The following is a 20431-nucleotide window of genomic DNA, read 5'->3' as shown; positions in this document are numbered from 1 at the left end:
TCTAATAATTTTATTTATATTCTTTAAACTTAGTATTATATTCTTTCTCTATTAAATAATATATAATATAAGTAAATTATTATCGAAGACTTCTATCTTTATTTAATTTAAATTCAATTAAAGAAAAATAATACTAGCTCTATAAAGAATATTAGTCTTATTATCGACTTTAATTTACTCGCGATTTAGTAAGATTATAAATAGTATTATATTAATAATCGAAATTAACTTCTACGTAAAGTATATAGCTATTAAACTAATATCTAGAATTAAATATAAATAAGTTTTAATAATAATTAAATTATTATAGCTAACGCTATTTAAAATATAATCTCTTATTTTAATAGCTAACTCTTCTTTTTTAATATCTATAAAGATATTAATAAGATTATACTTTAGAATATTATATTACGAAGAGTATAAAATAACTTTAAAATAGTTATTACTATAACTTTATCTAATATCGCCTTTATTCTTCTTTAAGATAATATTACTACTTATTCTCGCTTTAAGATCTTTCTTAATATTATTATTTAGTTTAATTATAATATATTAATAGAATCTAATTTAGCTTAGTTATTAAAGATAACTAAGCTTATTTTCTAAGACGAGATCTCTATATAAAATCGCTATAATATCGAGGCCGTCGATCGTATATTTTAAGATATTTAAAAGAATTCTACTTCTTTTAATAGTATAGTTATATACTTTTACGATAACTTTTATTATTAAAATTCTTTTAATTATTAAGAATATTAAGTTAGATTATATCGCTCGAGCTATATTAAGAGCGTTTTATCTTTAAAACTATATTTAAATTCTTAGACTAATAGAAAATATAAGACTTTAAAACTCTAATTTTATTAATTAAGATCGAATTAATATAGAGAAATTCGTTTAAAGACTATTAGATATAGATAATAATATCTTAATAAGCTTCGAAGAATAAGAAGTTATCGATTAGTTTATCGAGTAATTATTAGACGACTTTATTATTTAGCTAATTAATACTATTTATAATAATCTTAATTTATATTAAATAGCTAATTTCTATATATCTAGAGCGATTCTTTATATCTTTAATAAGAATATCGTCTAATTTAATAGTTAAGTTTTTAATAAGTTCTTTAAAACTAAGATCGTTTATAATAGTAGAGATTAAGTCGTTAATGAGAAAGATAGCTTTCTTCTATTTATTAAAATAATAAATACCTTCGAATTAGCCTCGCTTTTATTCTATTATTTAAAGTTAAAATAGAATTATATAGTAATACTACTAAGAAATTTAAAGTAGCGTATAAGTTTATATAATAAGATATATTTATAAGTTAAGTATATTAAGTCTAAGATACTCGATTATTATATTCTTAAGAGCGAATATAATAATAAATAATATTATATATTACGTATCCCTTTAACTCCGTCTAATTTAAACGATCTATATACTTTCTTTTAATATATTTAATTCTTAATTTAATTAATCTTTAGTATAACGATTAATAAGATCTAGAGCTAGTTATTATAATAGATTAATCTATATCTATACTTCGAGATATTTATTTATAATTAACTATATATAACTCTAAGTCGAATTACTAGTAAGATCGATCTATTAATTATAGTTCTAGACGATCTATTAAGAAGATAACTTACTCGATTAGCGAGATATATTAAAAATAAGATTATTAAGTAGATACTTCTTTCTTAAATAAAAATATAATTAATTAGCGATTTATAGTAATAGAAGTAGACTAAATAAATTAAATGTCGTATAGAAAGTAAGTAGAGTTCGATTTAACTTAGAATTAGAGTTTTTATCTTCTTTATTAATTTCGTAGTAATGAAAGTAGATTAAAAACGTATAGTAAGTAATAAGAGTTCGATTTATACTTAGAACTAGAGCTAAAATTCGATTTAACTTAGAAAAATTTAACTCTATAAATTTAATTTATAGATCTTTACTTATTAAGTAATAATAAGATTACTATCGTTAAGAATACGACTTAACTCTTTAGTATTTTACGTTATATACTCTTTACGATTTTATATTAAATTATTACTTAGTAAGTAAAGAATATTACTATAACTTAATCTATCGTTTTTACTATATTAATATAAACGAGATAAGAGATTTTATAAGCGAAGTAAATAGTTACTTAGCTAGCTTATTAATTTACTTTATTATTTACTTAATTAATTACTTAGTTAAAGTACTTAATTAAATAAGAGAAGAAATAATCTAATATAAAGAATATTACGAAGATAGTTAATAGTAGTAATAATATAATAGCTTTACTCTCTACGATCTTATATTAGTCTACTTAGTTAATATAAGAGAAGAAACTATTATAATAGATAATTACGAAGAATACTACGAAGAAATTAAGCGATAATAAGATTATTATTATTAAGAATACGACTTAACTCTTTAAGATTTTACGTTATATACTCTCTATAATTTTATATCTAATTATTACTTAATAGACGAAGAATAATATTATAATTTAATTTACTATCTTTATATATCTAGATATTATTATATTATAGTATATTACTATTATAAGTATATAAGAGAAGAATCTACTACGACGATTATAGTTAATTAAACTACTATAGAAGAAAGTTTAAATAATATATATTTAAATGAATTAAAACTATTCGATATCTTACTCTAATAGCTATTTTATTATTCGAAAGATTTTATTACTATAGAAGATAATATGAAATTTATACTACTAATTAATATATTATCTTTATTTCTTTTCGATATTTTAATACTTCTTATTATAAGAATATAGTCTTTCTCTATTTTTTATAGATAATTATTATAAATTAATTCTTTATACTCGATATACCTTTCTAATTAAACTTTAGCGCGTCTCTCTTCGTATATATATATTTATATATAGATTAAAAACGTATAGTAAGCGATTAGAGTTTAATTTAACTTAGAACTAAAGCTAAAATTTAATTTAACTTAGAAAAATTTAACTTTATAAATTTAATTTATAGGCCTTTACTTATACTCTCTATAACTTTATATTAAATTATTATTTAATAAGCGAAGAATACTACTATAACTTAGTTTATTATTTCTATTATATTAATATAATATATTACTATAACAAATATTATAAGAGAGAAATCTACTACGATAATTATAGTTAATTAAATCTCTATAAAAGAAATATCGAACGATATATATTTAAATAAATTGAAATCGTTCGATATCTATAGCTATTTTATTATTCGAAAGATTTTACTATAATAGAAGATATTATAGAATTTATACTACTAATTAATACGTTATCTTTATTTCTTTTTAATATTTTAATACTTCTTATTATAAGAATATAGTCTTTCTCTATTTTTTATAAATAATTATTTTAATATATATTTCTAATTAAGTCTTAACGCGTCTCTCTTTATATATATATATTTATAGACTATATTAATTAATATAATAACTTTATATTATCATCTCGTGAGGTAGTAAGTTATACTCTCGAGTACTAAGTTCTATAGAGCTATATAGATAAAAAAGTAGTATTTTATTATTCTTCTACTACTATTAACTATAATATCTATATAATTCTATATAAACGTCTTTCTATACTATACGCGTCGACGAGTATAAGATTAAGAAGTTCTCGGACGATATTAAGGAAACTAAAGATTAGAAAGCGACCTATAAAAAGCGTTCGCTATTAGAAGCGATTAATTATAGACTAAATATAGACTAAAAGTTATAATATTAAGTATTTTTTCTCGAGCTAAATAAATTATCTCTAATTTAGATAATTTATATAGAGAATTAAAATAGATTACTATAGTAATATCTAAATTTATAAATAAATCGCTTTATTTATTATATATCTATATAGCTATATAATAAGATCTTCTTCGCTCGCTTAGCTAGTTCTTAGTATAAAAATCGAGAAGTAGCGTCGAAAGTCGATATTTATATAGAATTTATATTATATTAAACTTAGTATTCGAGAATATAACTTACTATCTTACGAGATAATATTAATATAATATAATATTAAAAACTATTTCTTAATAATAATTCTAATTAAAAAAAAATAGATTATAAATTTAATTTATTAATCTAAACTTATTATATCTATAAAAGATTTAAAACTTATAGAAAAGATAAATAAGATTTACTTAAATCTCTTTTTATTCTTAAATAATATTAATAAGATATTTTTATTAACTTTATTATATTATTATCTATTTATCTTAGATATAAATATCTTTATTAATATATTATAATAATTATAAATAAACTTAATAAGAAGAAGAAATTCTTTCTTTTAAACTCTCTAGAAATAGAGATAGTAGTTTAGACTTTTATCGAATTTATATAGCGAAAAAAATAATATCTATTTATTATTATCTCTAATTAAGATATCTAATTTATAATATATTTCTAAAGAAGATTATATAAAAGAATTAAATTTAAATTTAAACTCTTTATTATATTTTACTTTAAAATTAATAAATAGATAGAGAACGCTAACGCTATTTTAAAGTAATATCTTAAAGTTTATATTAATTATAATTAAGATAATTAAATAAATTTATTATTAATAATAAAGTTCGAAGCTAACTTAAATAAGAACGCCTTATTAAATATATTATTATTTCTTCTTATTAAAGAATATATTTCTTATTTAAAAATAAAATCTTTTATTCTTTAAAATTAATTTATTAATTAAAGAGTAAAGAGAGATATTAAATTAGCTAATAGATTTATCGAGAAGATAAATATTATAAAAATTATTTAAAGAGTTAATTTAAATAATTATAAGCTTTATAGAAGAAGTAAATTAATTATTATCGACTTTTAATAGTAAAATTTAAAGTTAAAGATATAATTATATTTAATAAAAGAAATATTAAAATTATATACTCTAATAAATTATTAAATTATAAAAATTTCAAATTATTTAAAATTATTAAAGCTTTAAATAATTTCGCTTATAAGTTAGAATTTTTAATTTTTATAAATAATATTTACTTTATCTTTTATTTATAGCTATTATATTTTAATAATAATAACTTATTATTAAAATAGAGTAAATCTCTATCGCTATCTATTAATATTAATAAAAAAGATAAAATTTATAATATTAAAAAAATAATTTAATTTAAATTAAATAAATAAAAGAAGAATTTTTTAAATAATAAGAGAAAATATCTAATATATAAAATTAGATATAGAGGCTTTAAGATTAAGAAAAATTTATTTTAATAACTATTTACGAATATAATAGAATATCTAAATCTAATAATAGACTTTTATTATTATTATCTCGAGATCGTTAATCTTTATTTATTATTTAAAAGATCTTTAGAATAGTTTTCTCTATTAGCGCTATTAATTTATAATAATTATATTAATTTATAAAAAGATCTTAATCTCGTAATAAAATACTAAGTTAATATATTTAAGAATATTACTCTATATATATCTAGATATACTTCTTATAAGATTAATATCTACTATATTATAGTCGTCGCTAAAGCTTTAAATTAAAGAGAGAGATAATATTACGATTTTAATAATCTTATTTATATTATAATCTAATTAAGCTTAGTATATTAAGATCTTTTAATCTTTCTACTTTACTATAAAATTTATATTTATAATAATTCTATATAGATAATATTCTCTTTATACTATAATATAAAGTTATTATATATATTATTAAGTTTCTAATATTAAATATATAAAATATATTACTAAAATTAAACTTTAAAAGAAATCTTTAATATAATATATATAATTTCGAAGTTTTAATATAAGTAGTATTAAGACTTATAATAGTATTAAATTTAATATTATTAAAGTTCGCTTATTAAAGATTACTTATTAAATTTACTTAATAGCTCTAATTAAAAAAAATTAATTTATAAATCTTTACTTATATATTAATGATATATAAACTTTAATTTAATTAAACGCTTAGCGAGAATAATAAGATTTTCTATTATCTTAATAAAAAAACTCTATTTAAATTTTATCTTATTTTATTAAAATCTTAACTCGAAGCGAAGTAATATTAGATATTTAAAACTTCGCTTTACTTCGTCTTATTATATAGTGTAACTCGTTTTTTAACTTATCTCTTTACTTAATTATATTTAATTCGTAAAGAATATAAAAATTATAAATTAAGAATAGACATATAAATATATTAATATATATAAAAGAATAAGATAGAGCTAAGCTAGAAAATCTTAAATTTATATATATAATTAATTATAAATTTAAAATTACTACGCTCTTTAATTAGATCGACTAAGTTATCGCGAATAAATAAATTAGCGTTTATAACTATTAAAATATCTTATTCTACTTTTAATTCTTTAATAACTTTACTATTTTCTATTAAAATTTTAAGATTATTTTTTTAAACTATAAAGCGTAGATTACGCTTTTAAACGCTTTAAAAATTTCGAAATTTAATCTTTTAATTATTAAAAAGCAAGATATTTAAATATCGCTTACTAAAGATCGCTTATTAAAGATCGCTTACTAAAGATCGCTTATTAAATTTACTCGATAGCTCTAATTAAGAAAAAGAATTATAAATTTAATTTATAAATCTTTACTCGTATTTAATATATACTTAATATAGCTATTTCGAGATATAGTTACGAGAGCGTATCTTTTTTTTATTCTTTACGAGTATATTATTATAATATTAGAGAATATAAAAAGTTATTAAGTAAATTAGACTATATTTAAATATAGCTTCTCTAAACTAACTTAACTATATTTCTATTATTTTATTACTATTAAATTATTAAGTAGCTAATTTAATACTCTTATTATCGTTATTTATAAGCTATATATAACGTTTCGATATCTTATTAATTCGTTTCTAAATTTCTTCTAGAGAAATCTTCTATTACTTCTCGAGAAGAACTCTTTTTAAGTTATTCTTATTCTTTCACTTTCTATAACGAATCCTCTACTTTAGAATATTTTATACGACTTTTATAGAATTAAGATTCGATAATTAAACTAAATATTCTAGAGTCTCGATATTATACTTTCGTTTATACTCTCGTACGTAGTTTATAGCTAATCGAGTACTATAACTTAAGTTATTATTCTTTTAAAGTATATACTTTCTATTAGTTTTTCGCTTAACTTCTTATATCTCTTTAAGATATAATAAAAGAATTTTCTTAGTATAGAATAACTAAGTTATAGAATTTTCTTTTAATTATACTTCGACGTCGTAAGATTTAACTATAACTTATTATAAATAGCGCTCGCTCTAATAGAATTACTCTTCGAATTCGTTTTTCCGTTATTTAAGAGAACGTTATCTCTTAGAAGTATTTACTTATACGTTAATATTTAACTTTAAAACGTCGTCGAGATCGTTATAGAAATATAAATTCTCTTTATAATAATAGAAGATAAAGGCTAATATATATAGAACTATCTCTTTTAATAGCGATATTTTAGCTATATTCTCGAGAGTATAGCGCTAATTTAAACTCTTCTCTTTAAGTATATAATCTACTTCTATAATAGTAGAATTTATATAAATCTCATTCGTTTATTCTATAAAAGTTTAAAATTACTCTATTATCTTATCTCTATAATTATATCTATAATTCTATCTAATTTTCTTATTCGACTAAGATACTTACTTATATTTAATCTTTTTATATAACTTAATATTAGCTTTTCTCGTTTAAAGTAAGATTTATAGATATTTAATAGTATATTCTAAAGAGAAAATCTCGATTTATCGTTTATAGCCTTTATTATAAGTCTTATTTTTCGAATTTAATATTATTATAAGCTTTTTATTTAATATTTTAAATAGTCGTTTTATTTAAAATATATTTATTTTTTAATAGACTATCTCTAAAATAATATAACGTTATTATATAAGTTAATAATCTCTCGTAGATTTTTTAACATTTTTCTTCTAATAAACTAGTTTTAATAGTTTTATATCTCGAGTATCGATAGTCTTATAAAATTAAAATCTTTTAATAGTATCGATCTTACGACGATTTATTTTTAATATTTTTTTCTTATAAAGAATATATAATAGTATCGTTATTATATAATAAAAGAAAAAAAGAAGAATAATAGATATAAGTATAAATAAATAATTTTAACGAAGTTGCTACGATACTACGTTTAAATATAGTCTAGTTTATTTAATAACTTTTTACACCCTCTAATAACGATATATTAAGGCCTCCTCTAGAGCCATAACCCAATCGAGCCTAGCGTGGCTGGGCACCGCACATATCTGCCCTGCAGGCACATAGAATAATCAACATCTTTACACCACACCATGATTTCATGACCCAGTGATCCATTTCTTTGACAGTTTCCATCGTACTGTGGGGCTGGGGTAGGGTTTCGAGGGTCACGCTGCCCCCGCCCCGAAACCCCGTCGGGGTACCCACGCCGTTGCGCAGCGTTTCCAAGAACAAGTTGAGCATAGTCATCGATTACGAACTCCAAATTCTCGCGATTGGGCTCAATAACGGCCGTATTCGAGACTAAGAGCGCTCGTAGATATCTAGCAAATAGGCTTGCCAAAATCAAACCTCTTCGTCTGACGGACCCCTTCTTTCAATCCACACAGTAGCTCGCTCCGCGCCTTTCGTTCCTTCTGACCGATCTTCCATCTTCAACGCGTCCTTGTGGGCATAGCCCGAACCACTTCTGAATCCCGATCGACGTTCATCGGGGATCAAAGCCGGGTAGCTCGCCGAGCCCCAACTTTTGGGATCTGCTCCACCCGGGGGAGTGTTGCGGCGGTGCACGCTTCGCCAATTTAAGAGAGCTGGGAAAGTCGGCAGGCATGCTGAGAGAATCGCAAGGTTAACTTCGACCACACCCCAGACGGCTGCGTCGACGTCGGACCCTAAGGAGTTGTGAGCGCTTGCCATGCGACGATTCCGACTACCAGAGGAGTAGGGCGGATCTTACAGGGTGCATCTGACAATGAGAGCTGCGCCATTTTGGGGATGCGGTACAGACTGACGGCACACGTACTTTGCATACTTCAGCCTTTCATTAGGTCCAAAACGGGTCGGAGGACTTACAGGGCCCCAAGGGAAAAGACGCCGATTAGCTGCATTTTTCGCGATTTATCGGTATGTAATCGCCATATTAGTGGCATGGGTAGGCAGAGAGCGACCATGTCGGTTATGGTATTACATGTGCCCAATACGATATACGCCACGTTTAACCGGAGGCACTGCCCCTTGACAGACAGATCCCAAGCCGCGCGAATCGGATGGCATTGAAAGATGGTCAGTAGAGTGATGGTCAACCAGCAGCTTATGACGAAGCAACCGACACTCCAGAGGATGATTTTGAGTTGAGGGAGTGGAAAAAGCCGGCGGTAAAGCAGCAAGATCGAGAGCTTGATGGTTGTGATGGCGGCGTTGTAGAATATCTCCGTGGTAATTACCCACTGTTTCAACTGTGAGTGGAAACGAGCATGTAAGAAGACTATCAGCATCTACATACCTTAGCAAATGTTTCCGGGTTCTTGAGAAGAATGGCATGCTTTCCGCCGCCATAATGAACACCTGATTGCGGAGGCCGGTCAGCGAGTTTTTGCTTTATTGTCTGTTGAGAAGGCGACATACACATCCAGCCTCCCGTCACCTCTCCAATGGCAAAAATCTAGAAAAAGCGAAAGCTAGTTAGCTATCTAGGCCCAGCAATTTAGAAGTTGGAAAACTACGAAGACTCGAAGACGGGAAATGGGCTTACCAGTGCTGCAAAACACACAAAATCATCCGCCAGAATTGCCGCTTTACACAGTCGCCGGGATGCAAGTCTTAGAGCAACCGCAATAATAGCAATGATGATACATATTATATGTGATATGACAATGTTCTTCGACCGATCATCCTGGATGTGTGAGCGCTGATATTGAATTTCTGCTGCATCTGGTGTCGCCATCTGGTAAATTTCTGGGGGTGTTGCTAGGGTAGATCTATTTGGCAGATTCTCTGTCAAATTTGCTCAGCTGTGAGAATTTGGATGGAATTTACGGGAAACAACATTCAGATCAGAGAGTCGGCATTTTTGTGCTGTGTGTCAAGAATCCCTCTACAGTCGAGTAGGGTCCAAGGTTGAAAATCGAACCAGTCAACCAGAGGAAAAAGGGTATGTATGTACAAGATATACTTCCAACAAATTTATGTTTTTATAGGTTGCTTGACCTGCCCTAAGTTTTCAGCCCCACCAACAGTACAACATAGCGAGCCGTGCCTCATGCACGGAATCACCGCTACGCCGTCGATAAGGCTTTCCGCGCTGTGCCGCAAATGCAGATATCTGAGTCTCCTAACATCTTGTCAATTTTCCATTATCCAGTCTCCAGATCACGTTTTGTGTCAAGGTCGGACAAAGCTCATCTTTCAAGTCACGAATCCAGCGTTGCTATTCATCCCAGGCCGTCGCATGGGTTTATAGGTCACATACTCTACGGAAATAGCTTCGACCTTTGAGCTTCGAAGGAACTGAATCCTTCGATGTTGCTTGCGAACAGTAATCAGGCGCTAAAGAAGACTAATGCGCTTTCTGCATGCTAGGATGGCACACTGTTGGCGAGGAAGGACCTAGGTAAGTTGCGTGGCACGATTAGTAAGGTAGTCATTGGCTTGAAAACGTACTTAAAATAGGGTTTGGCTATTTACAGCCCCCAACCCCCGCTTGTGGAGAAAGCTTCGTGCCAAAAGCTGGAGCACTCGCTTAATAGGAGCATGATGAACATGACTTTTGAGAAGAATTCATCACGGATTTGAAAAGGTTTTCTGCTGGCTTGTGTGAGTCTAGATTATTCTAAGGTTGCTCTAGGCTCGTGGGCTGAGTCGTCAATTGACACCAAGGATTCAGGTAGTTACAACGAGGGGAGACCTGACCGCCACTCCTTCACTCTTCGAAATTGGGCTTTGGCGTTGATGCAACGTACACCAGTGCGGCGTTTGAGGCTGACTTCGACACTGAGGTGTTGATCAATAGTAACACTGAATGAAGTGTGAAACGGCAGGAGTGTAGCGTTTGGAAGCTGCATAAGCTGCATTGTGAGTCCTAAAAGAGTAGTGACCTGCTCGGTTGAATCAGATTTGAGTGCTGCGCAAGAAGATATTTCTGGATTCTGTGCTTACTCGGTTGGGGGGGATCTATTCGCGAATCCGGTTACCGTGGGTAGCGGCGACTAGTACACAGGCAGATTAGTAGCTTACCTAAGGTCATCAACCTAGGGGTGGATACATGATGAGTCTAGTGGTCAGTAGATGGTACATAGACATCGATATGTATTGATGGTTCGCACATGGTAGATATATTTCTTGATCAACTAGGACTTTATCGGGAAACGGTGCATTGGAAGATTCCAGGAAATGGTGTCCTGTCATATTGCAACTATTCGACCTCTCTGCAAGCTTCCAACAAAGGCTTATCTGAGCGTCAAGCGAAGGTATTGACATCACGGGCTTTGTCTTCCATTATTTGCCGCACCCTCGCTAACCGATCAACGTTGGCGACATGCCAAGCCTTCGTGTGACCCTCCACCGGCTGAGCTCCTACCCTCGCACCGTCTCTGTTCATCCAGTTCACAAGCTCGTTCACGTACTCCAGCTCTCGGTCTCTCAGCGAATGGAACATCCTCCCGGTCCCTTTCTGCTGCAATCGCTGCTGATACTCTCTGCTCATTTCTTCGGTGGTGGGCAGGAGAGCCTTTCCCGTTAGGACGGCAGCGACTGCCATGGCTTGGAACTCAAAAAGCGAGAAGTTGGCGGTGAAAAAGGGAATGCCGATGAAGATGAGGCTTGGGTCGGGTATGTAAAAGATGTCCTTGTGTAGATTATGGACTTGTGTTCCGTCGGTAACAAGTACTGTGTTGTTCGCTTCGGAAACTGGGGTGTTGTCGCTATGATACTGCTGCAGGAAGGGGAGCGACATGTGGTATCCCGTACAGATTACAACATGATGGATACCGGTGAGTTCTCGACCATCTTTAAGAACTACTCGCCCGGGAATTGGTTCCAGAACATCACTCAGCTGCGTATTCTCTGGTGGTTGACATTCGAAAGCGTGAATCTCTCCCGTGATACGTGTGGCCCTAGGCGGGAGAAGAGTTGTAGGGAGATCGAAGACCCCGCCCCTGGAAACTTGGTATATTTTCTTTGCTTCTGTACCTATCTCACGAGCAATATCGGTAGACGAGACGCCCGCGCCGATTAGAAGAACGTTCTGCCAGCCAGTTTGGATCAGTGTATTTCTAAAATAGGTCTAGCAGCCCGGAGACTTTCAGGCATACACACCTGATCTCTGAAATTCCTGGGGTGCCTGTAGCTCTTGGAATGCTGCACACGGCTGGGCCATCTCTTCTTCCATGCCGCAAGGCCGGATATATCTGGAATACGACAAGCATGGTAATGGCCGGACGCAATGATGACGGCATCGAAAGTCTGGAGTATCCTTAGCTTTCGGTACTCTAAAGGCAGCTGAAATCCTACCCAGTCACGTTCAACCCGGTGAAGGGCTCCTTGATCCCTGGTCAAAGTCGACGTTTGCATTTTCCAGTCTTGACCACTCTTGAAGACCTTCTCTACCCGAGTATTATATTTTGTCGTCAGATGAACTCCAGTCTTGTAAGATGTGTCTTGGATGTACTCGTTCAGCACCCGATGATTAACAAAGTCCGCTGTACCTGGTGGCCACGAATTAATTTTCAGCTTCATCAATCTGGTCGAAACGTTATTGGTCAATCCCTCATAGCACGGCCTGTACGCTTCTCATATGATCAGCCCCGTACCCGTTGCAGATACTCATGTGAGCGCTTGACCCTGGTGGAGCGTGCTTCACGTCCCCGCAAGCAGCAGACGGGCACGGCTGATGGTTTTCGCCATTTACGCTTTGCCCGTCGCCATAGTGAAAGTCGGCTTCAGAAGGTCTGATTGATGGGTAAGTCGGCTCTGGTGGAAGCCGCTCATCGTAGAGCCTTGAAACACTTCTGTCAGACTATGAACCCGTTCTAGCAGACGTTCCTTACCATACACCCCCTGCCTCGCCGGATCTTTCGAAAACCGTGACAAGTACGCCGGCTGCCTTGAGATGAGCTCCGGCAACAACACCACTGATGCCTGCGCCGATTATACCCACTCTCATGGCCTGTCTAGAGGAAAAATCCTGTTCATCGTTGCAAGTGTCTTCTCAATGTTTTGCTACGTCGAGATAAGCAACAATACAAGTTCAATTATACAGTTCGATCTTATTGGTTAGATTAGCGGCTTCCCTCATGCATGTACGCAAGCACGCAATCAAGCACGCAATGGGGGCACCAGAACACGTAGTGGAAAGGATTCGCTAGCACTAATTTTGATGGCAATTGTTGGATGTGGAGGTGGGGATGATGTGGGGGTTGACCATGCCGGACAGCCTTGGTGCTGGTGAAGATCAGAGATTGCTTCTACTTTCAGCCATAGCTTGCCTGATAGCCGCTTATGCTACTCACGATTTCCTGTAAAGTACTTGCGGAGAATTTGCAGTGAAGACCGTTCTAATGCGCTTTCAATCTAGATTTTCTTTTGTGGTTTGATGCATGATTCACATGGAGCTTAGCTAACTGTAGAGCTTGACCCCGAGAGATGAGGCTACTTCCAGTTCCGAGGCATACTTGGGTATCAATCTTCAGTAGTTGAGGGGCGCACATGCAATCCCCCATGTGCCAAGTTAGATGAACTCCTACGCTGGGTGGTCCTTTTTCTTGCAGGGACTTATTCTTTAGCAGCCATCTGCACATGCTCAGACATTACGTCTTCGCCAGACGATCTCACGGTCTCGCCATCCACTTGTTGGTCTCGTGCCTGCACGTTGTAGCTTTGCCTAACGTGAATGATTGATCAGCATTGTCTCTCCAAATTTCAGAGGTTTCGACCAACCTTCGTATCTGATTCTTGTGCAGTGCTTTCGTGATAAACCCAGTTACTATCAAGGATGCGGAAAGGACAGTAACGGTGATAAAACCCTTTCGATACTGCGGTGCATCAATTTGCTGCCACACAAGCAGTGGAAGCCACGCTTGGAGAACATAAGCCATTTCGTTCATACTAGCCACGACGATGGCTCGCTCTTCGTTGTCATCAGCACAAATCTCATGGGCCCAACTGAGCGAAGCCATTAGCATCAGCATCAGAAAAGTCCGTACGAAAAGCGTCACGTACGCCATGCAGAGACCGGATAAGCCAAAGCCTGCACCTGACAGAATGTAGCATGTCCATCGCCAACCCTCTGGAATAGCCCAGATTGCGAGAGATATGTAGCAGATGATGTTGACGGCCTGAGATGTGTGGTTAGTCTTCGGGCAACGACTTGGACAGACGAGTCGAGCGGAAAACATACTCCTCCAAATACAATAGGCGGTAGCCTATCTCCACTAAGTATGGAATCTGAGGTCCAAGCGTACAAAAGTGTCGTGATGATTTGGACAGCATACGTCGTCGTTGGGTAGTCGTTTATCTGAGCAATGGAATATTTGGGGTGCTTTGAATCCTTGAGAAATTGGGCAAACACAGGCACAGCGCCTGCACCACCATTATTGAAAAAGCTGAGGCTGTCAGGTTCTATTCTTCTATTGTCTTCGGAGGTCGAGAAGTCGAAGGAAACGAATGCTTACACGTAAAGCGCCGTGAGTGCGTATATATGCCAGGATGTCAATATTTTCCGTATCTTCGCCTTGGTGTACGGTGCTCGCGGCTTACGACCTTCGAGCTGCATTCTCTTCTTGGCAAATGCTCGATCCTAGGCCACGGACTTCAGTCTCAATAGTGGCTTATACTGTCGAAAGGCTCCACGTACATTTTTACTCAAGTAGAAAGCGCGAGAGGTCTCGGGCACGTCTGGGATGAAGAGAAACCCGGCCAAGGCAATTGGTAGGGAGATGATTCCATCAACCATGAATAGCCTATATCGGTGTCACTCAGTCCAGATGTCCACTATCTGGAAAGAAATACGGACCACTGCCATCCAGCGAAGCCGCCTCTTCCTCCCAAATGGTATACAGCCGCCATCAAGTAGCCAGAGCACATGGTGGCAATCGCACTGCTGACATGGAAAATGCAAGACCGTTTCGCCAGCTCGTCTTTCCTATACCATGAACCAATGACATACTGCATGCCAGGATAGAAGGAACTTTCGGCAAGCCCTGAGAACCGAATGTCAGCGTGAAGAAGATGAGCGAGCTCAATCAAGCGTGCAAGAAACACAGTAATTTACCAACGAAGAATCGAACAGCGTATATTTGACGTGCATTCGTGCAACGGCACAAACAGAACGTAAGCACGGTCCAGGCGACCTGTTGGGGGGTAGTCAGTCATCTTAGTATTACAGCAATTCCCTACCAGAGCTGGGGACCGAACCTCCATTGAGGGTATCCATATAGATGGACGAATTCGCGTCAAAAGTATGTTACTGGGTATCTGCCCGATCACATAACCAGCAGTCCAACACGATTGCATATAGTTCAACTCGTTGCCATACAACCCCAGCTGCTCTTTCCTTCACGCACCAACAGTGTTAGCAGGCACGACGTGGGTTTTACCTCTCTTCTAAGATACTTACATTCCGGACACGAAAGCATTATTGATATTAGCCTGGTCCAGATACTTAATGAAATAGCCTGTGGTTGTCAGCTTTGACGCACATGGAGGGCGGTAGACGACGCACCCAAGGAGGCAAAAGTGAGTAAGGCGAAGTCAAGCTTGAAGAGGAAAGTGCGTTCCTCTGGTGATTTGTCAAGTGTATCCCATAGATAGCTCTGCCATTTTCGCTGAACATTTTCTTGAATTACCAAGTCTGCCTTGTCGCAAGGCTCTCGCCGGTCTTGATCTTCATTAAGATGCATCCTGGTGGAAATGATGGCTGAGAGGCGGAAAATTGATCGCAATCTGATACCAGAGAGCTTAAGAACCAAACGAAAGAGACTGAGAGAAAGGAGACTGAGTGGCCGTATTCATTCCTCCGTTTCAAGGTCGCCCAGAAAATCTCAACAGTCTAATCATGCATGGCGGAACTTGGCTTTCAATTGCGTGCTGGACAGTTCCCAACATCTTCGCTGTTGTGAGGAACGCGGCCACCAGCGGAAGACAACAGGGTAGTTCGACAGAGAGCGCATTCTCGTGGATGCACACGCCTCTAGTCCTTAAGCGTCCATTTGCCAGTTGTATTGATGGAACATGGCCAACGTTACCCGAGCTCTAGGCTTAGAGGCCAAAAGATACAAAACCGTGCCGCAAGAACTACAAGCAAATGCGTATCGAAGCCGATGCGGCAAGGCTTTCGGTTGGTATCTCATGACGCCTTAAGCTCCAGGATGGCGACAATGCGCAAGTGGCAAGGCAAGCGAGAGATAACGGCGTGGGATTTTTTGCAGCGCATGGTGTTTCCCCATGGGCACAATGTTGTTGGTCGAAGCCTTGCATACGGCAAATGTGATGGCCGTGGGAGGATGCAAATTCTGCATTAGCGGACAATGAGCGGGGTAGAGTAAGTATTGCGTGACAGCTGCATGGTTGATGAGTTGTGAAGTCAGACACACAACAGCATTAGTCGAAGATTGACAGAATTGCGTGATCTACCCCGCTCAACATTGATTTACAATCAAGGCGCGGAAGACCGGTTTGCAAAAAGTGTAGTAGATGTTCCAGAGGCAAGGGTCTACTCAAGAAAGGAGGATATGAATGCGAGGAAATGCCAATCGAAATCATTTTGGTCTCGAACTTCTTAAAAACCCTGACGCATAAAACATGGCACCGACTGCAATTGACCCAGTAATACTCGACGTCGTCCAGCCAAAGAAGGACACGCTGAACCTACCTACCGAATCGCGCAAGCGGCTCGAAAAAGCCGGAATAGATTTATCCAGCGGGTATCCCTATCGCCCTGCGAAGCCTTTGTACCTACAAGATGTCCAAAAGATCCGCGATTACCACCGCGAGCATGTCGACCCTGGCGCAAGAGCCGATCCCGCAAAGCGTGCTTTATTCTCTGCCGCCGAGAAGGTCGTCGACTTGACTGCGCATATTGGAACTGAGATAGTAGGGTTACAATTGAAGGATCTGACCGACCAACAGAAAGACGAGCTGGGTCTGCTTATCGCCGAAAGGAGCGTCGTCTTCTTCCGGGACCAGGATATATCGCCGCAGCAGCAGAGGTCTCTGGGCGAATGGTATGGAGAGGTTGAAGTGCATGTAAGCCCCCCCCCCCGGCAACTATCTGTCACGAAGACCTTGAGACTGACCATTTTCCAGCCTCAAGTACCCCAGGTGCCAGGTGTCGCTGGCGTAACAGTAATCTGGCCGGAGCTGCAAGCAACAGAAGCCAAAGCCAACTTCCGCAATCCAGGGGGCGCTTCCCGCTGGCATTCGGACCTAGTACACGAACGCCAGCCGGCAGGGGTAACCCATCTTCACAACGACACCGTTCCTACAGTGGGAGGGGACACTCTCTGGGCCAGTGGTTACTCAGCTTACGAAAAGCTCTCGCCCAACTTTCGCAAGATCATCGACGGCAAGAAGGCTGTCTACCGTTCTGCTCATGCCTACCTTGACCGAGATGATCCCACGGCCGGGCCCAAGTACGTGGAGCGTGTCCATCCACTGGTGAGGGTCCATCCTGCGACTGGGTGGAAGGCGCTCTGGGTAAATCGAGCGATGACCGTCAGGATTGTGGGCTTAGACAAGGCCGAGAGCGATCTCATCCTCGGGTATCTGTATGATGTTTATGAGAAGAACGTCGACATACAGGTTCGATTCAAATGGACGCCGCGTACGAGTGCGTTGTGGGACAATAGGTAGGTCTGACCTTGGTGGAGTAGATTCAATGCTAGATCTGGACGATGCTAACGGTCTTTGCAGAATTACCATTCACAACGCGAGCTGGGATTACGAAGGTAGCCAACCTAGACACGGCACAAGGGTCACAGCTCTAGCTGAAGCTCCTTACTTTCAAGAGGACGCATCAAGTAGAAGGGAAGCGTTAGGTCTTGCCGTCGATGAGTAGCTTTCACGTCTGGGGGAAAAGTCTATCAATATTGACCCAGTGTCGGCTTTGAGCGGCAGGAAAACAACGTAAGTATTGCTGTAGCCTGAGCTTGACTCTCATTGAAGAGCAAGCCCGCACATGCAGCAACCTATGGCGCCAAATAATGTCAATAGATGAAGGAAAGCATCGATGAAATTTAATTGAAACATAAGTACTAGTTTGCGGCTGATGATGTCATTTTCAAGCTAGTACGAGTAGATGTTTGATCTACAAGTAGACTAGCCCGAACCGCTAACGGCGAGACATGGCGCTCACGCATCATAAGACCGAATCACACACACAGACCCCTTTTACCCAAGCAGAGGTTATCATTACTGCAACAGTAGCAACATAAATACCCGTATCTCGATACCTGTCTAGTGCCTGAACTCGTTGAAAGCCTAATTAATTCCAAAGTCAGCAGCCTCTTGGGGAATCGCAGCTTACTTTGGCATTATATCTGACTGCAATTTTCTTTTCTATAGCGAGTCAAGCTTTCTCAAACCATATATCGAGCCTGCAAAAGTTCCTTTCGTTGTGAGAATAAACCCCAGATAGCTGTATCCTGCCAGTATCGAGTGCCTCCCGAATCCTCTATGCTTCTTCGTAGCTTATGGTGCCAGACACCAAAGAATGACATTAAAACCCATTACAAGACACTGGTCCACTACCGTGAAGATCTAGTCATCAAACATTCAAAGAACGCTAACGTGGGAAACTCAGGCTTTTCGGACATTCGAGCGCTAAGGACAAGCCTCGCTTTCTCGACATCCATCGGCTGAGCTGGAATCCTTAAGACACCCTTTGTCTCAAACACCACACGGCGTTGTGCATGATGTCGCGGAATCAGGGAAGTACTGAAATAAGCCCGCAATCCTTTTTTTTGGTATTGGTGAATGATCACGTCCGTGCGTATGAGGCCTAGGATTGATAAGCCATGCGGAGATGTCCATTGCACGAAGCAGCATAGCAAGTCAAATTGCCCCAAAGGGCACCTTGACTTGAGAACCGACTGTCATGAGGGCGCAAACAGTCTCTAGACCGTCGATGTTTCTCATTATCTGGCCATGAATCTCGTCAGATGGATCATGGAATCTATCTCTGCTGAGTTGCAGGATGCCGCTAGGGTAATCCACATTCTGCAGATTCAACTGCAATATACTCATTCGGCTTAGCTTCTCCTTTTGATGAGAAAGACATACTAGTATCAACGTAGCGTTGGGTTTCAGCAGGGTGAGTGAGAGAGGACCGTTGTTTTGGTAAGTAATTGCGCGCTTGTGGCTGGCAGGGCCGCAAATTTACCGGATCTCTGGTGAGCTGCGTGCTGTATTTCCACTGCTGCTCCACGGGACTTTTCCTGTAGGCACGTTGGCGATACCTTGGGCCACTGGTCAGTGGCTGGATCAAGATCATGAGCCCAATACCCGCCCTGACACATTCGTATGTCACAAGGATCCCTGCTGTCCAGGGAGAGAGAATGCTCAGTGCTTGCATTAATTGTTATATTGTTGATTAATATACTATACATATTAGCTGAACGCCAACAAAGTATCTAGCTACGGGAGAATCCATAGTACTATCCGCTGCCCAAGCCAAGTATTACCAACGTCATACGAAGCAAACTCGATGAGCACGAGAACCAACGCTTTGACCCCAAATTAGAAGCATGACTCGCGCAAATCTATCCGAAGCAGTTGGCAAAATGGGAGCCTAGGCCTTCCTCCCCATTCCCCTGATCCAATTGAGGCTTCCCCTCTTGCTCTCACCGCCCTTGCTGCTGATGGGTGCGCGGACGTCGGAGTGGTTGTTCGATGACGAAGGTGAGGAGTCCATGATAGGGTGGTTGTGGTGGAATGCTTGGGTGCCGCGCTTGCTGGAGCGGGGAGAGCAGAGGTATTCGAAAATGAGAGCGTCGGACATTGTTGCTGTTGACGGTGGGTGAGAGATCTGTTTGGTGTTTGGATATGTGGTCTGGTGGTTAGGTGGTTGATTTCTTTGGAGGAGATTGTCTGGGAAATTTCTTCTCTGATGAATCAGGTAGAGGTGTGATGCTGTAAGTTATGAATGTGTGGATGGAGTCTTGATTGGATAATGCCAACCTGAAAGCAGAAGCCCTGCCCCTTTATATATTCCGTCTTTGAGGCTGTGCGGAATTCATCGCACAAGAGAAATTTGCTTCAACGTCATTCATACTACGTTATTTTAAAAAATATGCAACATTAATGCTTGCGATGGCCGTTTCTGATGGAGCTATGAAGTTTTCGTTGCCGTTAACTGATGCGTCATTTAAAAGTCTTGGGGGTCATTTGCCAGCCCGCTGGCCGACTGAAA

General features: G+C 36.7%; 5 protein-coding genes across 5 annotated transcripts; 1 reads left to right on the top strand and 4 right to left on the bottom strand.

Moving 5' to 3' along the window:
- Positions 1-8595: 8595 nt before the first annotated feature.
- HO173_009732 (uncharacterized protein) lies at positions 8596-9973 on the bottom strand (the record flags this gene model as incomplete). The annotated part of the gene is made up of 6 exons (XM_037311621.1): positions 8596-8921; positions 8987-9051; positions 9103-9476; positions 9533-9594; positions 9655-9691; positions 9782-9973. 6 exons carry the CDS (start codon positions 9971-9973, stop codon positions 8596-8598), a joined length of 1056 nt encoding a protein of 351 aa, XP_037161568.1.
- A 1512-nt stretch (positions 9974-11485) lies between these two features.
- Positions 11486-13189, bottom strand: HO173_009731 (uncharacterized protein; the record flags this gene model as incomplete). Its single annotated transcript, XM_037311620.1, has 5 exons — positions 11486-12271; positions 12343-12489; positions 12538-12805; positions 12867-13022; positions 13074-13189. 5 exons carry the CDS (start codon positions 13187-13189, stop codon positions 11486-11488), a joined length of 1473 nt encoding a protein of 490 aa, XP_037161567.1.
- A 608-nt stretch (positions 13190-13797) lies between these two features.
- On the bottom strand, positions 13798-15923 carry HO173_009730 (uncharacterized protein; the record flags this gene model as incomplete). Its single annotated transcript, XM_037311619.1, has 11 exons — positions 13798-13906; positions 13963-14187; positions 14245-14360; positions 14423-14627; positions 14697-14821; positions 14879-14984; positions 15038-15224; positions 15296-15374; positions 15439-15577; positions 15641-15698; positions 15746-15923. The coding sequence occupies 11 exons, from the start codon at positions 15921-15923 to the stop codon at positions 13798-13800; spliced, it is 1527 nt and encodes a 508-aa protein (XP_037161566.1).
- A 901-nt stretch (positions 15924-16824) lies between these two features.
- Positions 16825-18079, top strand: HO173_009729 (uncharacterized protein; the record flags this gene model as incomplete). The annotated part of the gene is made up of 3 exons (XM_037311618.1): positions 16825-17268; positions 17329-17870; positions 17935-18079. 3 exons carry the CDS (start codon positions 16825-16827, stop codon positions 18077-18079), a joined length of 1131 nt encoding a protein of 376 aa, XP_037161565.1.
- A 1731-nt stretch (positions 18080-19810) lies between these two features.
- Positions 19811-20020, bottom strand: HO173_009728 (uncharacterized protein; the record flags this gene model as incomplete). The annotated part of the gene is made up of 1 exon (XM_037311617.1): positions 19811-20020. The coding sequence occupies one exon, from the start codon at positions 20018-20020 to the stop codon at positions 19811-19813; it is 210 nt and encodes a 69-aa protein (XP_037161564.1).
- Between the last annotated feature and the right edge of the window lie 411 nt (positions 20021-20431).

The sequence above is a fragment of the Letharia columbiana genome (genome assembly GCF_014066305.1).
Source record: "Letharia columbiana isolate WasteWater2 chromosome Unknown Sc0000042_s0, whole genome shotgun sequence".
Lineage (NCBI taxonomy): Eukaryota > Fungi > Ascomycota > Lecanoromycetes > Lecanorales > Parmeliaceae > Letharia > Letharia columbiana.
Note: the sequence above shows the minus strand (reverse complement) of the source record. Positions and strands in the feature narration are given on the sequence as shown.